At 42.6% G+C, this 22,645-nt stretch overlaps 1 protein-coding gene across 1 annotated transcript in view; it reads left to right on the top strand.

Moving 5' to 3' along the window:
• sh3bp5b (SH3-domain binding protein 5b (BTK-associated)) overlaps positions 1-20,935 on the top strand; it is a 36,534-nt gene extending 15,599 nt beyond the window's left edge. The window contains exons 4-9 of the mRNA XM_080737445.1: positions 11,859-12,023; positions 12,204-12,334; positions 14,253-14,295; positions 14,687-14,906; positions 17,172-17,546; positions 18,978-20,935. Coding sequence (XP_080593571.1) covers positions 11,859-12,023; positions 12,204-12,334; positions 14,253-14,295; positions 14,687-14,906; positions 17,172-17,546; positions 18,978-19,183 — 1,140 coding nt within the window. The 3' untranslated portion in view covers positions 19,184-20,935. The remainder of the gene's footprint in view (positions 1-11,858; positions 12,024-12,203; positions 12,335-14,252; positions 14,296-14,686; positions 14,907-17,171; positions 17,547-18,977) is intronic.
• The last annotated feature ends 1,710 nt before the right edge of the window (positions 20,936-22,645 follow it).

Here is a 22,645-nt window from a genome sequence, read left to right as displayed (position 1 = left end):
ACTCCTGCGTGACAAAAACGCATCAGATTTGCTGTGTGGAGGCAGGCAACTTCTTGGAGTTTACACAAATAAAAGCCTGAAACTGGTCTGGAAAGATGCAACCAGTGTTTTTAATGCCTCCAAGTACAGATCTAGGGTCAGATTGACTGATTTCCTGGCTTATTTTGAGAAGCCAAACCAGATCCCAGATCAGCAGCCAGGGAAAATAGTGAATTCACGCTCTTTTTGATGATATGCCGAAATTATCGTACATTTGGGCATTTTTGGAATTATTGATCGTACATCATACAGAGGGTCAAATTATCGTACAAATACGATAATTATCGTACGTCTGGCAACACTGCCCTCCCTCCCTCTCCCTCTCTCTCGGAGGAAGGGGGGGGGGGGGGGGGGGGGGGGGGCGGCTTGAAGCAAACTGTAACCTGATACTTTCGTGACGAAAATTGCGTAGGAGAACTTCCGGGAAAGATATGCTCAGTAAATTTACACATTACTTTTGTACAAAGTGTACATCGTGCAAATACCATAGCTTCAGGAGAAGCAGCTAGGAACATTCGGGTAAAATGCGCGATTTTTGTGCAAAAGGTGGAGTCTTTAGAAGCAGTGTAAATGTGATTCTATCGCGGAATTGCCTAAAAATAATCGAAAAATAATCGCTCTGAATTAGTAGTAGGGATTTTTTGGCGCAGCTGGAGTTGAGTGCAGTGAGGGGAGAGAGGGTAATATGATGGCTAAAGAGAACAAGAAGAGATGGGGGTGGGGGGGACTGACGATTACTTCAGTTGATGTATGAGATTGTTCTGGCTCTGAGTAAAGGAGGAGACTGAAGCCCACAAACCTGTCTCATTAAAGATGAATGGAAAATAGCAGGGCGTAGCATTTTGGGTGGAGCTAGACCTGCAGTGCATTGTGCCAGGAGGGAGCAGGTTGTGTTTTTGGACTACGGCACTGTGTGTGTGAATTGTGAAAGCATGATGAATCCTTGTTAACGATTTGCTGTCAAAGTGCAAAACTTAAGATAGTATCAACTTCTCAATGAATGTTTTTCCTTTTTCTTTTTCACTGTGGGAAATGCTCCAGACGTGAGATTTGATCAGGGATCTGTTGCCATATGGTCATGAAGCCAGTCTAGTCAGAACCCTGTGGATCTGTTGGCTGGTGCTGTGTCATCCCGCAAGCCTGCATCTGTGACCTTTACTTTTCCCTCTCTCTCTCTCTCTCTCTCTCTCTCTCTCTCTCTCTCTCTCTCTCTCTCTCTCGGCCTTTGACTAGCTTTCTGTTGCTTTCGTTTTTGTCATTCGCTTCTCATTTCTTTTTTCATTTATCTACTCGTATCCGCTCCCTATCTCTTGCTTTTGCTCAGTCTCCGTCTCTCTCTCTCTTTGTCTCATAGGTTTTGGGGGATTCGCTGATGATGCATGCATGGCACAGCTGACAAGGGCCAGTGGGACTTGTAGGGGGGGGGGGGGGGGTTGTGTAGAGAGATGGATGGATGGGTGGATTTGAGGGGAAAGGGAAACTGCGAGAAGGTCAAAGCCATCTGGTCTTGTACCGGCCTCGTGGGATGTGTGTGTGTTTCACTCTGCAGTAGTAGTACACCAATCAGTCCTTAGTTGTGTAATCGCAGTAATGCGCGTCATAGTAGCAGCCTTGACACAATGTTGTGTGTATGGGTGTGGGTTTCCTATTGTTCTTCTGTGTGTGTGTGTGTGTGTGTGTGTGTGTGTGTGTGTGTGTGTGTGTGTGTGTGTGTGTGTGTGTGTGTGTGTGTGTGTGTGTGTGTGTGTGTGTGTGTGTGTGTGTGTGTGTGTGTGTGTGTGTGTGTGTGTGTGTGTGTGTGTGTGTGTGTGTGTGTGTGTGTGTGTGTGTGTGTGCGCGTGCGTGCGTGCCTAGCCAATATAAATACATGCAAACTGATAAATGTGTATTTCTTGTGTCTGTGTATCAGAATATATGTAATATCATACTGTGTGTGCACATGCATTTAAGTATTATGTTGTTAGTGTGTGTGTGTGTGTGTGTGTGTGTGTGTGTGTGTGTGTAAAGCTATCGTAGCACTAGATCAAATCTTTTATCCTTTCATGTCATCATGACACTGCAGTCAGTCTGCTGCACATTAGTCTGACAAAAGCAACTCCTTCCTCAATGCCCCAATCCCTCTTCTCCACCAGAAACTCCATGTTATGCAATGGACAGCTTTTACTGGCTCCATTGTCTTAACGTCGGGACAGGGTCTGAGCCGAGATGCAGCTGTCGATGGAAAGTTAAGTGCTGTCAGGGGAAAATCTGCATCTCCAACTTGGTTCCGTTTCAAAGGGCAACCCACGTTGCCTTTTGAAAGCTACATGGCTGTCAGCTTAATCTTTATTGGTTCCAGAAAAATGCTCTCATCTGACAACAACTGTGAGGGAATCAGACTATAGCCCTAAACCACAGCAGAGTAAGCTAATTTTGGAAGGAGAGGCAAAAACTGTACAAAAGAACAGAAATGCACAATGCATACTGTTCCAGTATTTATTGGACCAATATCATCATGCCATCTGCATGTTTTTGACTTTTGCCTTTGTCTTGTTTGTGATGTTTGTCTGGGTGACTGAAATTCCCCCGCGGGAACAATAAAGTTATCTATATATCTATCTACTGTATGTCCTGTGACTCTGTCATGTCCTGATAAAGGCGAAAGGCTGAGAAATATTGACGATAGGATGAAATTTGCCAATGATCAAGCTTGCCTAATTGCTACTTTTAAATGGTTTACATGTTGCCTACCTACTCAAAGTGTGAGCTTGAGAAAACAAAGACATGTGGAATATCAGTAAAATGTGTAAATGGCTTGTTTTCTAAGCTCCTTTTTATGCCTATATAGAGCTATACTGCTTTCTTACAAGTAAGAAAGCTAGCATACCCCTTTAAGAGCTGAAAAGGAAAATGAAATCTAATTTTAAGGTTTGAAGAGATTGAGCAATGATGATCTCACGACTTCAAGGTTGTTTAAGCCTCAGTCTGACCCTTCACTTAACTATCCAGGCCAATCACAGCATTCACGGGAGAAGAATTGATAGGGTCAATGAGGGCAGGAGTCAAAACAGCTAAGAGACGTGACATATCTGGGTTAATTTTGTCCATAAAATAAGAGCGTAACTTAAAGATCATCAGTAGTTGATAACATCCCTACACTTGAGGCACGTGCGTCCATTCCGTCTTTGAACTCTGCAGATATCTAGGCCAGTCACAACTTGTTTACGACTCTCCCCAAACGGCGACTGTCCCAATGAGGGTCATGGTTAGTTGAAAGTGACCCGGGTGGAAAACGTGGCTTATCAACATCCCTACTTAGTTGACTAATACTTACTTCCTTGTCACAGACCTTAACTGCCTGGCTTATACTCAGTGAGCGAGTTATACCCACAGAGCGGCGCCGCCAGAATAGGGCTCGGCGGCGGCGAAAAAAAATCGGGTAATTGCGGATATAAAGTCGCCTAAAACGGGTACTTTCCTATATTAAATCATATTAAATCGGGTATTTCGCGGATATAAAGTCGGCTAAAACGGGTATTTCCTATATTAAATCATATTTTTCCTTTCACAATATTAATTCGGGCTTCACATTGGCTATGTTGACAACTCCAGGCAGTCTTTTCTGTTCATATTAACTCACCATTATTGCTCAGCCTCCAGTTCCCAATTCCTCCATCTGATGATCTGAGCTCTGAGCCATCCAGCCAAAAGTTCCCGTTCTGGTAGCATAAAGTCGGCTAAAATGGGTATTTTTCTTTCTCAAAACAAGGCGGGTCGGGTTCATATTTATTTACTAAAAAAAACATTGTCACGGGCACAGGCACACTAAGGCTACAGTCTTGCTCAGAAGACAGCGTTGTTTTGTTTGGTTGTTTGTTGCTGTCCGGCGTGTCCGCCTTCCTTTGCCGTCCGGGCCGTGGCTAGAACAAACACTCGATGCAGTGGTTCCTAGCTTACCCCATGCCCAGGCCATGGCGAGACCACGCAGCTGGGTAGGTCTGCATCCAGGGCCTCCTCGGCCCTGGGGGAAAGGTAGGAACCATTGCAGCGAGTGTGTTATAACCCGGACGGTAAAGGAAGACTCACACCCCACATTAAATGCGCCTGATTTATAATAATAAAATGAATAGTAGGATTAAACGGTGTGATGTCATTGTTCAGTCTTACTGTCTAACATGTTTATTTAGTATATCTAGTTAACATAAATAATATAAATTCTTCCAATGGAACATAAAAAATTAAAAAAAACGAAAAAAAAAACGAAAAAAAACACACTTAGAAAAAAAGAGACCCCAAAGGGGGTTGTTGACTATGGGGTCCCAGACTTTAACTATGGGAGCTAAGACCCCACTGGCACCCACGTAACTCGAACTCTGCTTATACTTGAGCAGGATAGATTAAGAGTGGCAAATTCGGGGTGGAAAATTGTCCCCCTTTCTCCTGTGTTACTTATATGCCAGAGAAGTCGGGGGTGAAAGTGGTTCAGAGTTGGGTGAACTTTGAAGTCTGTTTTGGTTGGCAATTTGGCATGCTGTTGATGCCAGGAAGACAGGAAGGCCTCTTGATGAACCAGAGTCAGGCTGTGATGGGCTGACTTCACAGACAACAGAGGAGCCTATGGACACAGCCAAGAGCTTATCTTCAACATGCCAGCTCACTAGTGAGTTCTCTGTTAAGGGCTCTCAAAGGAGTCATGGGTTGCTGTGAATAATTCCAACAGATTATTATTTAAATCAACTTTCTTAATGTTCAAAGCGGAGTGTGGCTTCTTTAAATACTTGCTTTCCTAATACATATTACTTATTGCATGCTGCTGTCTTGGGGCTTTAATGTTGATACTCAAAGTTCTGCAGAGCGATCAAAATTCCGAGTAAGAACCCAAATATCAGATGTGTGAGAGCGAGAATTGGAAAGGGAGTGAAAACAAATGCTCAGTCTCAACTCTACTGCAGAATGGGGAAATGAGAGAATGGAGTCACCTGCAGGTGAATTAATGTAGAGCTCAGTGAGTAAACGGGAAGTTTGCACCAAGATGAACTGTCAGGGCCGCTCACACCAACAACAACACACCCACACCACAGTGACAAAGGGGTGTGGATTAGCTTGTCTTTGAATCCAGGCAGCTTTATTGGAGAGCTGATCAAGGAGCTTATGTGGAAGAGATCTATTAAATACTACTTACTCAGTACCTACAACCAAACATAATAAATACATCTCTGTGAGAAATGGACCATGCGTATATATAGATATAACAACTTATATCTATTGAAGAGAGAAAGATCTCCTCTCTTCTCTCTCCATCTATCCCTTTCTAATCCACCGGTGTTCACCATTCTAACCCTGTCTACATCTATATCCATCCTCAGCTGTCCTCTATTCCCCTCAATTATTTAATTGCCCAGCTCTCTCTACCTCTTTTCTCATCATCTCTCTCTCTCTCTCACACACACTCTGTTCTCTGTTGCCCGAGTCATGGAGCCCGAGGCTCTGCTCGGCCCGATCAATTAGTATTTATTCTAGGCTCTAACCTACCTGAAAACGTCGGGTCGGGTCGGGTCAGGTTCGGGCAGAATTTGAGAACTCTATCTTTCAGACCAGTTTAGTTTACTCTATTCTTGTTGTTCAAAGTCACGTGATTACACGTACACAGCCAAGCACAATTGAAAGATGCACTTTTTATTTGATGTGCACTATTGAGGAAGATTAGTAACTACTGAAAGAGTGTCAACATTATCTGCCTGTTGTTCAAGACGAACAGGAAAAGAGCAATGATCTATTATGTTTTGGAAAATTGGGTCAGGGGAAATATGGAATGTTAAACTGCAATGTGTAACCATGGTAACCATGGTTATTGTGCATGCAGAGAAGATGTTCTCCACTTTATAAATTATAAAAAACACAGTATTTGAAATGGACTTTTAAAGCTTCCTGACTAAAATAGACCAAACAGGCTGGAAGTGTTTACTAGTCTAGAGAGTGTTTGATAGAGAGAGAGAGGGGCAGGGGCACAGGATGAAAACACGTGTACTGTAGTTTGGAAGCCTCGTGGCCAACGTGACAGACTGACACACTTTTTACAGGATGATGTTATGGGTGAAGGGAAAAAAAAGCTACAGTCCCTGGCTTTCTATTTCTGACATGAACAAATGCGTAGACTTGTGACTCTCAATAAGACCCAAATGATGGGTCTGATTCCCCACCCTATACCCAGGTGTGTCATGTCAGAAAGGGGGAACCAGAATTAGTACAGGAATGGGACATAACTGACATAAATGGTATAGTAAATGGATTGCATTTATATTGTCTTGTTAGTCTTTCCAACCCTTCAAAGCTCTTTATAATGTATTTCACATTCACCCACACATTCCTACTGAAAGTGGAGGATACCATGCAAGGCACCAACCTGCCCATTCGGAAGCAGTAATGGGTTAAGTGTCTACACACAGCCAGAAGGACCAGGGGATTTAACTAGGAACGTTCCGACTCGCAAGACAGTGGCTCTACCTCCTGAGCCTGGTACAAGAATGACAGGATGGGGCATATAATGCAAGAAGACAGTAACAGATGCATGCTATAGTATAGACAATAAGGTACACATGACATGTCTACAATTCTACATACAGCATTGAAGCATTGTGCATTCAAGGAGCACGGTATACACAAGAGGCCATATATGATGGTGAACAAGGCAGAGGTTGTTTTGGCTTTTGCTGCACTGGCACATTGATGACCACGGATAATGTGATTACATCGAGCACGCGGTGATGTCAGAAGGTCTGGAAATATGCTAACTTGCAGGTCTTCTCTTTGGCCTTTCCAAGTAAAATTTGTCACGTGTTGACTGATGGTTAGTTCGGGGAGGAATCCCCTAATTTGTAGCCTGATGGGATATAATTCTGTACTTGGAACTTGATGTCTGTCTGTGATGGTGACCCAGATTTAACTGATAAAAGAGGGATGGCGAGAGTAAAGTGGAGCTATTGGGTCCTCAAGTCAGTCTTAAATGTTTTACTCAACTAGAGACCGAGGACAATCTCACTGCTTTTTGAGGTGGAAACAATTACTTTAGGGTTGCCCTTCATATTGGAACAGTGATTGGTCTCCAAAGCAGAAGGTGTAGGTTTGTTAGTGCCATTCTAGCAACTACCCAATGTATTTGTAGTTGTATTTATAGATGTCCCCAGATGATCAATAGGTCTAGGTGGAGATCATTGATTGTCTGGTATCGTTAGACAAATGAAAATATACTTAAAATGTGTTGTGGCCAAGGATATCTGTCACTATCAACCTCCCATCGGATTCTCACTCATACGGTACTGTACCGCAAGGTCATCTTCTCAAGTAGAGAATTAAGTGCTTCAGAACCAATAAACCGTGAAACATCCAGAAAATGTTCTTTGGAAAGAAAAATGTGCATGCATGCACGCGTATCTCTCTTTACTCTGACAAACACAGTAACACACACACACAGCTTAGTTTGGTTTAAAGCCATGACTCGGCTCTTTTCACCCACAGATATATAAAGAGCTTAACGCAATACAGTCAGCTAGGAAGGCATACTGCCAGCTGCTACAATGAACAGATTAAAAGAGTAAAGTATAGGAAACTAGACTGACTCTGTCGAGGCGCCAACTTGTGCCTTGTGCACTCATTGGCCATGTGTATGGTCTACTTGCGTGCCAGCAGAGTGTGCCTTGTTATTTATATCAGGTGAGGTTGCACTTGTTGATGGTGACTTCACCAAGAATGCTGGTTCATGTTTGGCTATGGGCGTAAACACAAACGGATACGCCACATACAAAATTACCAAACGCAGTACTTGCACGCTCTGCTGGCGCAAGTAAAGATGAACTTTGTGCTGTTTGTAGCATCTTATTGCATTACTGTAACGGCGTAACAGGCAGGTATCATTCTGGATCTTACAGGGTGAGTCAGAGGGGCTGTTGAACATGCAGCAATACTAACCCTTACGTTTGGGCCAGTGCGAGTTTCTCAAAGTCTGGTCCGGGAACCCCCAGGAGTCATTGAGGGCGTTCCAAGGGGTCTCCAGCTAAATGAGGATGGTTCTCTATACTGTAGACTAATCCACAGAGTGGAAATCATAACTGCGGTGTCAAGCGACACCGCGACACCGCAACCACCACACAGCAACGCTCTGTGGATTCGGTTTTACTCTCCCCACTTACCGGACTTCTCTCATGAGGATCATTGGTACAAAACACATAAATTAAAGTGAAGGTGTTCAGACCGAGCTGACTGTGGCTGATGAAGCAGAGATGTTATTTAAATCTGACATCTATCATATCTATACTATAATTTTGCGAATGTCTGAGTGAGTGAGTGAGTGAGTGTCTGTCTGTCTGTCACAGCGTTTCTCCTCAGTGGCTGGAGCAATTGATCTGAAATCGCATCACCATTAGCATATGAACACACCTGACATAACTGTGAAGCCCGTTTGTCACTTTCACAAATCGTATGCTGTATATTAGCATTTTTATGGTGTATCTATATCTATTTAGCCTACAGTACCTTTTGTGACCACACATGTTAAGGGAGGGGCGCTGTTGTTCAGGCCATGCACAATCACACACAAACACACACACACACACACACACACACACACACACGGGGGGGGGGGGGGGGGTGTGTGCAGGCAGGCGGGCGGGCGGGGGGGGGGGGGGGGGGGGGTTCTGGCCCTGTTACAGATGTTGTCCAAAAATCATGCAGATCGGTACACAGTATCTCTGTAGCCGTTAAATGGAACGGGTATTTCTTACATTGATGCTCCTACATATTAGCATGCAAGCACCAGTTAAAGTTACTTTCCATCCCTCATATACTGTGTGCACAGTGCACATCCCATAACCCACACACTGCACATCATTTCGGAGCTCATATCTTTGAACGGGTAAGGGCTAGTTAAAATAGACTTGTGATACCTGTTAATGAAAGAATCAAGAAAATGGAAGCTCCTTGAATGCAGAAAAAACATGTAATACAAAATAGCACTTGTACATGTTGACATACTGTGTACATGCAACAAAAGTGACAATGCCAGGAAGAACTCTGGTTTGAAACACACTGCCATTGTGTGTTGCATGTGTCTGTTGAAGACGTTGAAGTGTTCCGTGCCATTAAAGGTGCCTTTTTTGTACTTTGTAGTTTACTGTCTTATAGCACGATTAAATATAAAAATATTTAGCTGCGTTCAATGACCCATTATTTTGAGCCAGTTTGGAAGCCTGACTGTCTGTTCCTGACTGTTCTTTGTTGTTAGCCTTTTCTGATCTGATCTATTTTCAAATGAAAACTAATTATAGTGCTTTTTGCTAGATGGAACATATTTTCTTCAAATGGAGTGAATGTCACATTGATGCAAACCTATTGTGTCGAGAAAAACTCAAACCCGAGGCTATAGTTTAGCATGAAACGTTCAAATTTTAAGCACTTCCCTATGTGTGAGGAAAACCCTTTACTTTGAGCTTGAGCAAGAACACAATGCTGTGTCTGTTTGTCCGTGTCCGTGTCCGTGTCCGTGTGTGTGTGTGTGTGTGAGAGTGGTTAGTCCACTGATGTCAGGGATGTGTTAATGTGTTATGCATGGTAATGCTTGGCTTGGGTCCATCCGGGGACACAAAGCCTATTGGTGTTGTTTACTTGTTGTTTACTGGTCATATTTCTTTCAGTGACAAATCAGATTTTGTGCTATTTTTATCCAAGTCAGCTGTGTATGTGGTTGGTTATAATGGTCTTAGTATAAAATAGATCAACAACAACAATGCTCTGAATAATTCTGAGGAAAATATGCATATATAATTAACTAGTAAGACGCCTCAAGGCGACAAGCGACAAGCCACTATGTCTTGGCCATCTGGCCAGTGATGTATATCGGACCAGTTACCCATATATGGAGACTCCTGGTACCTATATTTAGAGATCCATGTACTATATATGGAGATATGCTGTATGACCCCAAACATACTTAAAATCCTATGACGTCACATCTGACATCCTTGCACCCTTGTATGCCCATACATGTAGATCCCTGTCTGAACCAGCCACACAGATATGGGCTGTCTTCCTCCATATATGGGCATTCTCATATGAAGTCCTGTTAGATATGGGCTTAATATTGATGACATCAGGGATCTCCATATATGGGCATAAAAGGGATTGTGTTAGAGTGGTTCCCTTGACATCACAACATACAATCCCTTTTATGCCCATACATGGGGATCCCTGCTTTGAGTATCTGACATCACTGTGATGTCACCTGTGATGTCACAGTGATGTGTCAGGTGAACCACAGTGTCAGGCGTTATCCCTGCTCTGAGTATCTGAGTATTCTGGCAGTAAACCCTCATTTAAAAAAAAGCGTTCTTTTTGCTATAAAAAGCTCTGATATCATATCATATCATATCATATTGTCAAGCCTTTATTTTGTATAGTGACAGTGAAGAGAGACAGGAAATGGCAGGAGAGAGTAATGGGGAAGGACATGCAGCAAAGGGCCTCGGTCGGATCCAAATCCTGGTCAGTTGCACACGGATGGTATATGTGCTCAACCAGGTGATCCACTGGGTGCCCCATCTTAACGGTTTTTTATGGTTTAATCACTGTGATGGGAAGTGACAATTACATGAGTTAATAGTTAATGAGTTCCTTTTACAGTAACCATGTTGTTTGTTCTTTTTTATCAGATCATAGACTGCCTGATCAACAGAGAGACGGGCAACTAGTTATCACGTGATCACATTTCTCGTCACTTACGTAAGCAATTTACCCCGAGTGAGAGGACATTATGCTCTGATAATGTCCTGTGTTAGGGTGTTATATAACACCCTAACACAGGACATTATCAGAGCATAATGTCCGACCCCGAGTGGTAAATAGCTTTTCTACCACTTTTTCCCTTATACATGAAAGAAAACACATAGTTGTAACTTGCAAGGATCTTAAGTTACAATCATTATTGCCTATAAAACTTCCGCGAGACAGCAGATAGTTCCACCAACAACATCTTCTACTCACCAACAGATGGCGCCAACTCCATACTAATCCATGCGTCTAGCTTACAGCTAAGCTAACGTCAGTTAAAAGCACCGTTCCGGCCGTAAATAGAGGCTGTTCGCTTCCAGAAAGGCATAGGTTCAGAGAAAAGGGGCTTTAAAGTTGGCGGATTGCATTGGATCCAAATAAATCGGCGACGATAGTACGCACGTTAGTAAACATAGGACCGCTGCGACCTTCATTTGTTGGTTGGGGGAAAGGTGTTCCGACTACCTCCTGAAGTCCCCGGATGTACACTGAGGCGCATTGATCTCGGACAAGTCATCACACAACTTTGCGGCAGTTGTCCTCTCATAACCTCCGGAATTTAGCCAATCAGAATCCAGTATTTGAACACGTGACTCGAAAAAGTGGTAGAATCGTACATTTTTCCTCATTGGCTGGCCCCGTAGCTTATGTCCTCTCAGAGTATGGCATTATAAGCACGATGGAATACTGTGTTCGGCCACTGTACCGTATATACTGTATGTCTACAGTATATATAGTATATCTGTGGTGGTGTTGGGCTCAGTGTCTTCTCAGGCATAGTGTATACCCATTTGTTCATGTATGTAGGTATATGCCAGTACAAAGAAGGATGTTTACATCCATGGAAATATAAGCACACGTGTATGGACGTACTACACGTGCGACATGTCATAAATATGACTAAATCATATCTTGTTACTTATGTGGTACGTTGAAATTGTGTGAATATTTTGTATTGGTTATATCTTTTACAGTATATGTTCAACACCTAACGGGCTCCTCTCTTCCTACCTTCCTCTCAGGCTCAGCTAGAAGCCCAGAAGGCCACCCAGGACTTCCAGAGGGCCACGGAGGTTCTGCGGGCAGCGAAGGAAACCATCTCCTTGGCAGAGCAGAGGCTCCTGGAGGAGGACAACCGTCAATTTGACTCTGCCTGGCAGGAGATGCTTAACCATGCTACTCAGAGGGTGAGGACACAGTGAATTGAAGAGAAGGGGGCACCAGAAACGCACTTCATTTGTGCTTTTTCATTTCTTTAGGGGTCGTTCTATTTGCATTTCACTTACACTAAACTCTTTCCATGGTTAATTCTGGGTATTAAAACATGTAAAACGGACTCATCATTGACTTGTGATTGTCTTCTGCAGGTGATGGAGGCAGAGCAGACAAAGACGAGAAGCGAGCTGGTTCATAAGGAGACGGCCGCTAAGTACACATCAGCTATAAGTCGCATGAAACAGCTGGAGAAGAAACTCAAACGCACTATCAACAAGTCCAAGTGAGTTCCCCCTGCTCTGTGCAACCACATTGCTCTGCTACTTTCTGCCTCCATTCATTGAGTTGGAATTGGCTGAATGCTAGGTAGAGCACCAATAATGAAACTATAAGACTATAAGCTATAAGAGAGAGAAAGAAAAAAAAAAGCATCTGCACTGACAGTGCTACAAAGTCCTACTTGCGGTACATTCAGCAGAACGATGAGATCCATTATAGTAAAAAGTGATACAAGTATAATTATATACAAGTATATATTCAAAATGTGATATACAGTATGTAACTGTTTCCCAGTGATACTCCAATATTGGCAAACAACAGAGTTGTGGACTGTTAAATCAGGTACTTTATCTCTCACAACTACTTTGGAGGCAGGGTACCACAACAAGGGAACAGAACAGTCTTCACGGCGAGTGCAGCTTAGTGCATTCCCTCGCCTCATTGACCTACTACGACGAGTGTAAGAATCTTTTTAAAAAGCCATTTCCCTTCATGTAGACAAGGACCCTTGAACAAAAGACAGGACATTCTTAACATAAAGTAAGACCACTGTTCAACTACATTGTTAATCCTCAACCAGAACTTACGTAAGACATTCCGCGAGTGCCGTGTCCATACATCAGTCATTAGACAGTGTTTGTGGAAGGCAGTGTCAGGCACACTCCTATAGTCTCTTCAGCTGTCAGAGTGAGCTCATTGGCCAATAGGGTTGAAAGTCCTCTCTGCATTGCCTCTGTTAGCCCTGACCTGCTGTACTGTGCTGTAAAAGCACAACATATTGCTTGCTGGAAACCATATACGTATTTACATACATTGTTTCCGGATAAGCGGTTAACCCAGTAAGGACACGTACACATTTGTGTGTATTACCCCCTCAGGCCGGGAACACATTTTTGTGTATTACAGTTCATGTACATTATGTCGATTTTATAGTTTCTAGCTGCTACAGAGGCTGAGTAATACCTTTTCCAGTAAAACAGTTGGTAATTTTCAAATCGGACTTAGGCCTAAGATGGATGGATGATGGAGGAATACTGTAGGCCAGTGGTTCCCAAACGTTTCAGGTCGAGACCCAAAAGAGAGATTAGACGACTGCCCGGCACCCAAACTAGTGAAAATAGCAGATCTACAAGCTCACAATGCGTCGCTTCGCGCTGAGTTGTGCTTGGAATTGTACCTCCGTACTCCCAGGCAGGCTCTCTAACTGTAACCATTCAGCTATGGCTGGCCCTTTACAAAAGGAACAGAACTTCAAACCTGAAGCTATTTCTTTGCTTCTAGTCGCTTCAATTGCTTCACTTTGGTCGTGCTGGTTAGCGTTGAAAATAAAATAAATCACGTCAGAATCGAGGCAAAACACCTGGAAAAAAGTCACAAAACCAAACACCCAAAACATTTTCATCCCTCTGGACAACATCAACGCTGATTGGCTGTCAGGACACGATGGGTGTAGTCGGGGGGGAACTCCTTGGATCTTTCCAACTGGGGCGAAGATACCGAAGTGACCAGTCGCGCCGTTTGCGCCGCCCCGTTCGGATGGTTCCAGCCGCGCCCTGTCGCGCGTTGTCTCGTCTTTGCATTCACTTTGTATGTAATCGCGCCGCTCAAACTATCTAGGTTTGAACGCTGCATAACTCTGGCAGTGTTTGTTCCATGTTCGACCCATAGTGTTTCAGGATCAGGGTCAGTTTAAGTTAACAGATGTGATGATTGGGTTTGTCTGTGAACGGAGCTGACTTATGTTTTCAGGCTTGCTGTGTGTTGCCTCAGCTGTGTGTTAATCCATTCTGCACAGTTAATGCATCCACCCCTTCCAGGTTGTCATGGCAATAATGTTGCTACAGTGCTTTTCTGGGTTATTAGTTTTTTCTTTTCCTATTGGTTCTAACACCCCCTCCTTCTCTATCCCCTTTCTTCCACAGGCCTTACTTTGAGCTGAAGGCAAAGTACTATCTGCAGCTGGAGGTATGTGCTGGCTCCTGGTTGCCTCTTAAGTAATTACTGTGTTGTTGTGGCCATAGCAGGAAAGTTTGGTTTAATCGGTGGTTAAACAAAGTGCCTTTTTGGTGCTACTTATTATCTTTAGCAATGCATTAGATAGCTTATCTGTCTACTGTTCCTACTGTTGAATGTTAATCATCAGAAGAATGTATTCTTTGGTGTAATACCAAGTTTATGTCTGACAACAGGTAATTAATGTGTTTTGAGAAATGTATTTTCATCGTCACCGTCATACTTAATCTAAAGCTTGATTTATACTTTGTGGCGTGTCTGAAATCACAGACCTTCCACACGCAACAGATTATAAAATAAGCACAACATCCCTCCATTATGTATTGTGCTGCGTGTGCTCTAGCAATTGAAGAAGAATGTGGACGAGCTCCAGGCCAAGCTGTCCCAGGCCAAAGGCGAGTACAAGACTGCCCTCAAGAACCTGGAAATGATCTCTGACGAGATCCACGAGCGCCGCCGCAATTCCACCATCGGCCCCCGGGGGCGGGGTGTCGGCTCCGAGGGAGACAGCGTAGCCGGGGATGACATCTCCAGCTTCAAGATGGAGTCAGATGGTATTTCCAGTAAGTACAAGGGTCCTCGTTTTGTAACTTGCAACAGAACTTTTCCTGTATCATTTCACCCATTTGATTGAAATATAAACGGCACGTAGTACAGTAACACATTAAAGATAAAAAGGATAACACAAAAAAGTCCTGGGGACTTCACCTATACGTTGTTATACATTTCAAGCCGGTAATGCGTCAGTGTCATTTAAGTTGTTGCTATAGCAATTTATTTCTTTTTTTGAATAAAGATTTGAAGTTCAGAAAACTTTGAGGTGAAAGCTAAACAACAGAGAGTGTCCTCTGGCTGCTGTAGCCTACGCAGATAGAAAGGAGCACTGGCAAAAGCTTAACGTTAATTTATACTTCATGAAAGATAAATATATATGTTTATATTTATTTATTATTCTTTTTCATTTGTTCTTTTTTTCCCTGACTGGGAAAAAGTGTTGACGTTGACAACTTTCAGTGGAAAATATTCCACTTTGTTGAATGAGAATGACTATTCAGCATATTTTACTTGAACAAAATGATTATTCTGCATATTTTACTTCAATAAGGTGTTGTTTTGACAGCTGCAACTCTAGATACTGTATCAGTTCTCAAGTCCTTGGAGCCTGCAGAGTTGGAGATGAGAAAAAGATCTTGAAAGCACTTGGCATGCAACAGCTTTGTTGTCACCAACTCCCAATAACGTACTATAACATTGTGTGTGTGGTATCAAGCTTGGATCTAATGCCGGAGTCTGATTTGATCCACACTATGGCCCATTAGGAAAGATAGAGCCCTCACTTATCTTAACTCTCTAATTCTATTTGTCCATACAATGGCCATTCTTCCAAACCCACATGTACAACAGTATAGCTCTACATTGCAGAATTTACGACTTGAGTTACAAGTACTTGCTCCAGTCTAGATCAGTTTAGATTATGTTCTGGCACTGATATTGTGAAACTGCAGCTGAACTGTGGAGAATAAAGAGAAGTAAGTTGGTGGTCCACCTCCATTCGGCCTTGATTATGAGATATATATGCATCGGCGTTCCCATTCTAACCTCACTGCACCAGAACATTGGCCAACCCAAATGCAGACAAGGTTATTACTGTTGCATGTTAACCCATATTAAAATGGAATGTGCTGTATTGGCTGTAATTTTAACTGGACAGTTTAAAGTGCATGGGTGTGAGCTGGAATGTGGACATGCACATGCAGCAAAAGTAAGCGATGACAATTTAATCTTGTGTAACACACACACGCACGCACGCACGCACGTACGCGCGCGCGCGCGCGCGCACACACACACACACACACATATTTGATGAGTAATTGTACTGTTGGCTCCTCCCTGTCACTGTTATGTAAGTTACTATGAACACTTGTTTGATTTCTCTCTGTTTCATATCTTCCATTTCTCTTATCTCCTCCTCCTCTCCTTAACACCCGGCAGTCTTGTTTAGTGATTATTGTCTCAATGCTGCGATGCAGATACTGCAAGCATTAATCTCTTACATTAATTTCACCCCAATTTCATTCTCTCCCTCTTGTCTTTATCTGTCTTCTCCGCCTCTTTGTCCTCCCATCCATTTTCATCCGCGTTCCATCCATGCTCCCTCTCTCCATCATCTGAAATCCTACCACTGCCCCTCTGTTCCTCTGCTGTCATCCTTTCATCTCTCTCGTCCTCTGCTCCATGCCTCATTTCTCACCACCTTTCTTCCCATACATGTTCCATCTTCCCCCAACGTTCTCTCCGTCCCTCTAACATAGGGTTTCTCTCTCCGTCCCTCTAACATAGGGTTTCTCTCTCCGTCCCTCTAACATAGGGTTTCTCAAAGTGGGTGCCGTGACGCAAGTCCAGGGGTGACTCAGAATACTTTGATAATATTTGGAATTCATCACTATCGCTTGATCACTTATTGCTTACACTAAAACGGACTTGAGTTGCACTGCACTTGGTTCGTTCTTTTCAATCTCTTCACCAAAAATAGCAGATCTACAAGCTGTGACGCGTTGAGAGCTTGTAGATCTGCTATTCTTGGTGATTTTGGTGGGAAGTGGTTAAACGTCAAGATATTTTCTATCGGTTCTAAATAGAAACGGATATTCTCAAGTTTCCCTTGTGACATACTGTATCTCAGCGGGAAGATTCACATAAATTTAAGGTATTATAAAGTAACAATGTAATTCTGGGCTGCCTTGGATGGATGTTAACATGTTAACATGTTAACATGTTAACATGTTAACATCACCGTTCTCTCTCTCTCTCCCTCCCTCTCTCTGCAGTGACGTCGGTGTGCTTTGAGGACGAGGCGTGCGGCGGCAGCGTCATGTCCGAGGAGGACGACTCAGAGACCCGCTCCACCTGCAGCCTCAGCTCCTCCCCCACCAGCCCTCAGGAGGAGCTGCTCCTCACGTCCTCCTCCTGCCCCTTCACCAGCTCCTCCTCCTCTCCGTCTTCCTCGCCGTCGCCCAGCCCCTCCCCTTCCTCCTCCTCTTCTTCCTCCTCCTCTCCGCCCCCTCTGTCGTCCTCGTCCAGGCCCTGCAGTCTGGACCTCCCCAGCACCGTGTCGCTGTCAGACTTCGGCCTCATCTCACCCGTCCTGGGCCCGCGCAGCGAGTGCAGCGGGGCGTCCTCGCCCGACTGTGACCTGGAGAGAGGTGGGTGACTAGTCAGTGTGTGTGTGTGTGTGTGTGTGTGTGTGTGTTTGTGTGTGAGACAGTGGTGGAAACGGTACTCGCATGTTTTACTTAAGTAAAAGTATCAATGCTGCAAATGCTGCAATGTAGAAATGTTACAAGTGAAATTTACTTGGATATAAGTACAAAAGTATTGGCATCAAAAGCCCCTTTTCCACTACAAGGCAAAACCAGAACTTTCCAGAAGCTGAACCAATTATTTTACTTGTTATGTTTCCATAGCGCACGGCCCGGTTTCAGACAAGGTTCTTGGAACCCTTTTTTAGGTTCTGCTCTTGATGTAGTAGGGTTGGTCCCGGAACTTCACAGGTTCTTGAAAGTGTTTGGTTCTGGAAAGTTCTGGTTCTAGTTCTGGTTCGGCCTTATAGTGGAAAGGGAGCTAAACTTAATGTACCAAAAGTAGAAAGTACTCGTTATGCAAAATGTCCTGTTCAAGTTTTCAAATGTATAAAAATCTTTTGAAAATAGCAGATGTAGATCAGCTATTTTCAAATGACCAAAATGTATATAGGGTTGAAGTGGTTAATGTATGTTTTGTAATAATAATCAATCTACAAAGTAACTACTAAAGTTTTCAAATAAATGCAGTGGAGTAAAAGTACAATATTTGGAGTGGAGTAGAAGTAAAAGTATTGGAAATTGGAAATACTCAAGTAAAGTACACAAATACCTCAACATTTTACTTAAGTACCAATCTGGGAACCACATCATCAAAGCAAGGGCGACGCCCACTCGGCCTGTCTCTCTTCCTTTGAAGCGTAGCGACTCTGAGGCTGTCTCGAGAGATTACTTAAGTACAGTACTTAAGTAAATGTACTTCGTTACTTTTCACCACTGTACGTGTGTATGCGTGTGCGTGCAGAAGACAAACGGAAGTGAGATGAATGGAGTGTGAGAATCTATTCCCAGTAAGACATATGATATTGTGGTACCCGAGAATCTGTTCCAAGTAAGATTTATGATAGTGTGGTGCCTGTCTGACTCAACACCTGCACCACAGGAAAAGCCTATTAGTCAAAGTGACAGCCAACCAGGTGGCCTGCATGCACTTGCTGCTTCCTGTGGGTCCAGACAGAGTGCAATTTGCTCCAGCTCATTAGGATGGAGGAAAGCTCTGTTGCTGCTGTGTTTCATACTACAGTATATGTCAGTCGTGATAGGGAACATCTTTGTGAATGGGATTTGGGTGGCCTGTGAATGTACAGTACACGGACTGGAGACAGTTTTTGTAGTGTTTCTGTGGTGCATAGTACCTTTCACAAATACACCAACAGTAATGCATGAAACAGCAGCAGGAGTATTAGCTTTAACTGTGAACAATTATCCATTATTTTTTATTATTGATGATTATATAAATTGGTAGAAAACAATATAATGTCTTCTGTGGTTCAGGTGACCGGGCAGAGGGGGCAGAAGGAGATATGGACAACACTCCCAACAACAATAACAACTCCACAACTAACACCAGGAAGCTCATTAATCTGGAGGGACGCTTCAGCTTTCTCAATCTGCGACGCCCTCGTACGGACAACACCAGGAAATTGGACAGTGACTGCGCGACCTCTCCCCAGAATCCGACCCAGACCATCGTCCATTAACCAAAATGGAGTTTGAGGTTTGGGTTTAGGGGAAAAGGGACGCTCTTAACTCAAGCTGTCTGATTAAAGATACGATCGTCATGCTAACTGTCACAGCTATGTGCCATTTGTGAACTCTATGAACAATGAGTGAGTGACTAAATGTTATGGTTTGTGTACAGTATATACAGTACGGTTCCTATGGATCATAGTAATGATAGACTGATAGTAAAGGATTCTCTGCGTTCTAGGATTTTTGTGTTTCTTAGCCCCACTTCCTGACTATTCACTTTTGAACGTTTAAAGCTAAAGTATCACAGTTTTTGGTGTATGAATTTATGTTGATAGTGAATGGTTATTGAAGGGAAAATAGGGGTCCAGGTTCTTGTTTTTTACTGTTTATGGATAACTGCACTTAATGTCAAAAACAAAGTAAATACACTGCATATGCTACCTTTTGAGATTATTCTTACAACGTTTGTAGGTCTGTGACTGCCTTCCTTTATTACCAAATGGAAAATGAATGGCTGGTGATGAAAATGGAGGACTTTAAAGTTTAGCATGCTTTAAAGCATTGAATGGTCATCGACTGCTTAGTATTTTAAAATAAGTCACAGGTGTTGAATAGTTTAATGAATAACCTCAATAATAAGCCTTCACATATATGCCCTTATAAATACCTGTACTATGGAATGTGTTGTTCTTTGCATTCAGAAAGACGTATGGGCGCCATGGTTTGTACATCATGGGCCCTCAAGCATTATTAGTTCTACTTTTTCCATTGAGTTGCATAAAATACTACCCACATCCACAGGCAGTGTAAGCATGTGATCAAGTCTGGATCTTGCATAGACTATGGGGAATCGGGCCGTGAGCAGGATATTGTTATAGATTTGAAGAGGATTTAATTCTCAAAATGTCCAATAATGGATGGATTGGATAGAGAATATTCATAGTGAAGAATAATTTCTTCTTCCACCTCCATGACCCATTTGTTAAATGATGAGTTCTGCTTTTGCGTGGTGGCAGAGAAACGGTTGTCCGGTTATTGGGACGGCATGCACACTTTCTCTTGAGGATGTCCACGATAAAAGATAAAGCAATAAAATGACCTGATTCTGAGTGTGTTCATGGACATTTATAAATATGGACCTTTTTCTGGATTGTGATGTCCACATTAAAAATGGAGATGTCTATCCGTACCTTAAACACAGCCAAGATTGCAGGGCTCTTGAGTGGAGAGGGAGTAAGTTGCTGCTGGGACGTGGAAGTGAATGAAGCGATTTGTGTACATTGACAGAATGATGGATGAGTGATATTTGAGATTGTATCCTCTGCAGTGTCAACAAATTGATCTGTATTAGCGGTTAGATACACGCTGTCCAAAATGTACCACAGTAGTGCTTAGGATTATACTGTATGTGTGGACTTGGCTATGTTACATTAGTTTAAGATTAACCTTTTTATATGCCCATTTTTTTGTGTTGTCTTTGTAATGCACTTGTCACATTATGAGAGAAAACATCTGCCATTGTTGGCATTCTTCATTGAAATTAATTGTTACCACTAGCTCTAGTTGAATAGAATTAACTTGTGGTTAACAGTCCCGTACCTATTACTTTCAGTGAGGCATGCTCAATTGTTGATTAGCTTGAGTGCCAAATATAAAAATCACATTGTGAACAGTGTTAGGTGATGAAAATAATAAAATAACAAATCCATTACAAGCTTCCTCTCCTTGCTTCGGAGGCTGTTAGGAAAGCATTGCTCCTGTAAACTTTATCCTGTCTGTGTGTGTACAACATGTAATGTTATGCGTGTATACATGTCACGTTCTGGTGTGGAATTATTAACGATGTACCCATGACCAATGTTCTTTGATAGCTGTATTTTTCCAGTGGGCTATGTTATGATAGAACTTTCCATCTTATTTCCACATCTTATGTGCCTGTTTTTCAGATGAGCGTAAAATAAAAGGTTGTTCACTGCATTGTTGCCCTGCTCTCATCCAAGTCTATTTGCCATTAGAATGGTACAGTAAGGCATCCAGTATGCTTTTAAACTGGCAAATGTTGCATCCTCAACTTTAATGTGAGTTGTGTTTGTGTATTACACTGTTACTGGCTAAAATGGACAAATAACTGCTGAATCTGACTTGGCTCTGTCAAAATGAGAAAAAAAAAGAAATCCAAACAGCATTGAACATCTCAGTTGTGGCACAACAGATAGAATCCAGGTTTATGGGGAGGTAAATGCTCATGAATCCATTATCGCGACAGACATGCAAACATTTGACCACATCATGACTAATCTGAGTTCCCAGATGTCCTTTTTCTTTCCGCCACTACATGACTTGTTTAGCACCATAATTAACCATAGTCATTAAACCATAGTCAGCACCAGTCATTAAACCATAATCATATAGTCAGCACCATTTGATACTAACATACAGTACTAACATGACACTGGTGATGTCCTCGTCAGTAGATGTGGCCAGCATAAGCAGTGTGGAAGTTGAGTCGTCTTTTACCATTATTCTTCACAAGTGCATGTGTGGTGTACACACCAAGAGTAGTCTTGGAGGATTTGCCTCGATACGTGGGCTTTTTGAAACCTCCTCCATCTTTGCCTCTGGTAACCCATAGTTGTGCAACTTCCTGCTACTCAGCTGGGCTGACTTCCGGCCCAGAGAGATAATGGTTTCTGCCCAGAAGTTCTTCTCGCCCCCCTTGTGGCAAAAAAAGAACTTCTGGGAACTCAGATTACACCAAGAGAGATGGGTACAGGCATGGTTAACCCCTTGTGGTGACTGGGGTTATTATGGTCACATATGTTGCCCGATCTGAGTCTGACAACCCATTGAGGACCAGGGTAGCGAAGTAAAAATGAGTTGAACTGTGTCCACTCTTCCAGTATTTGTAAACAATTTGCCCAATCCTGCAGGGTGTTCAATGAACACTGATATTGATACTCTATTTTGAAAAGACCAGCTCTTCATGCTGTGTTCATAATTGAATACATTTAAATTGATTTATATTTGAGTAATTTGATTTAACATTTTTAATACAGGCCGTTTACTTGTAACTGAGTAATTCTGTATTATGGTATTTCTTACTTATATTTAAAGGAGCTATAGTCAACTTTTTCTTGAAAAACATGCTAAAATGTTTTGAAAATATTTTATTAAAAAAAATGCTTCAACTATGTGTTTCTGTTCAAAAATGTCCACATAGGATGTAAACAAAGTGTCGGTCTGACAAAGGCCAAAATGATTATTTTATCATTATTTTACGCTTTTTGTGGACATTTTTGAACAGAAACACATATATGAAGCATATTTTTTTTCTTAATATTTTCAAAACATAATTTTTATTTTAGCATCCGTTTGTCAAGAAAAAGCTGACTATAGCTCCAAGTAAAAAATCAGAGAACTTTACCACCATTGTTAAAACGTAATGAAACAATCATAAATCAAGAGGCAGT

Source organism: Nannobrachium achirus (genome assembly GCF_963921795.1).
Source record: "Nannobrachium achirus genome assembly, chromosome: 2".
NCBI classification, from domain to species: domain Eukaryota; kingdom Metazoa; phylum Chordata; class Actinopteri; order Myctophiformes; family Myctophidae; genus Nannobrachium; species Nannobrachium achirus.
This window is presented reverse-complemented; position numbering and strand designations above follow the sequence as displayed.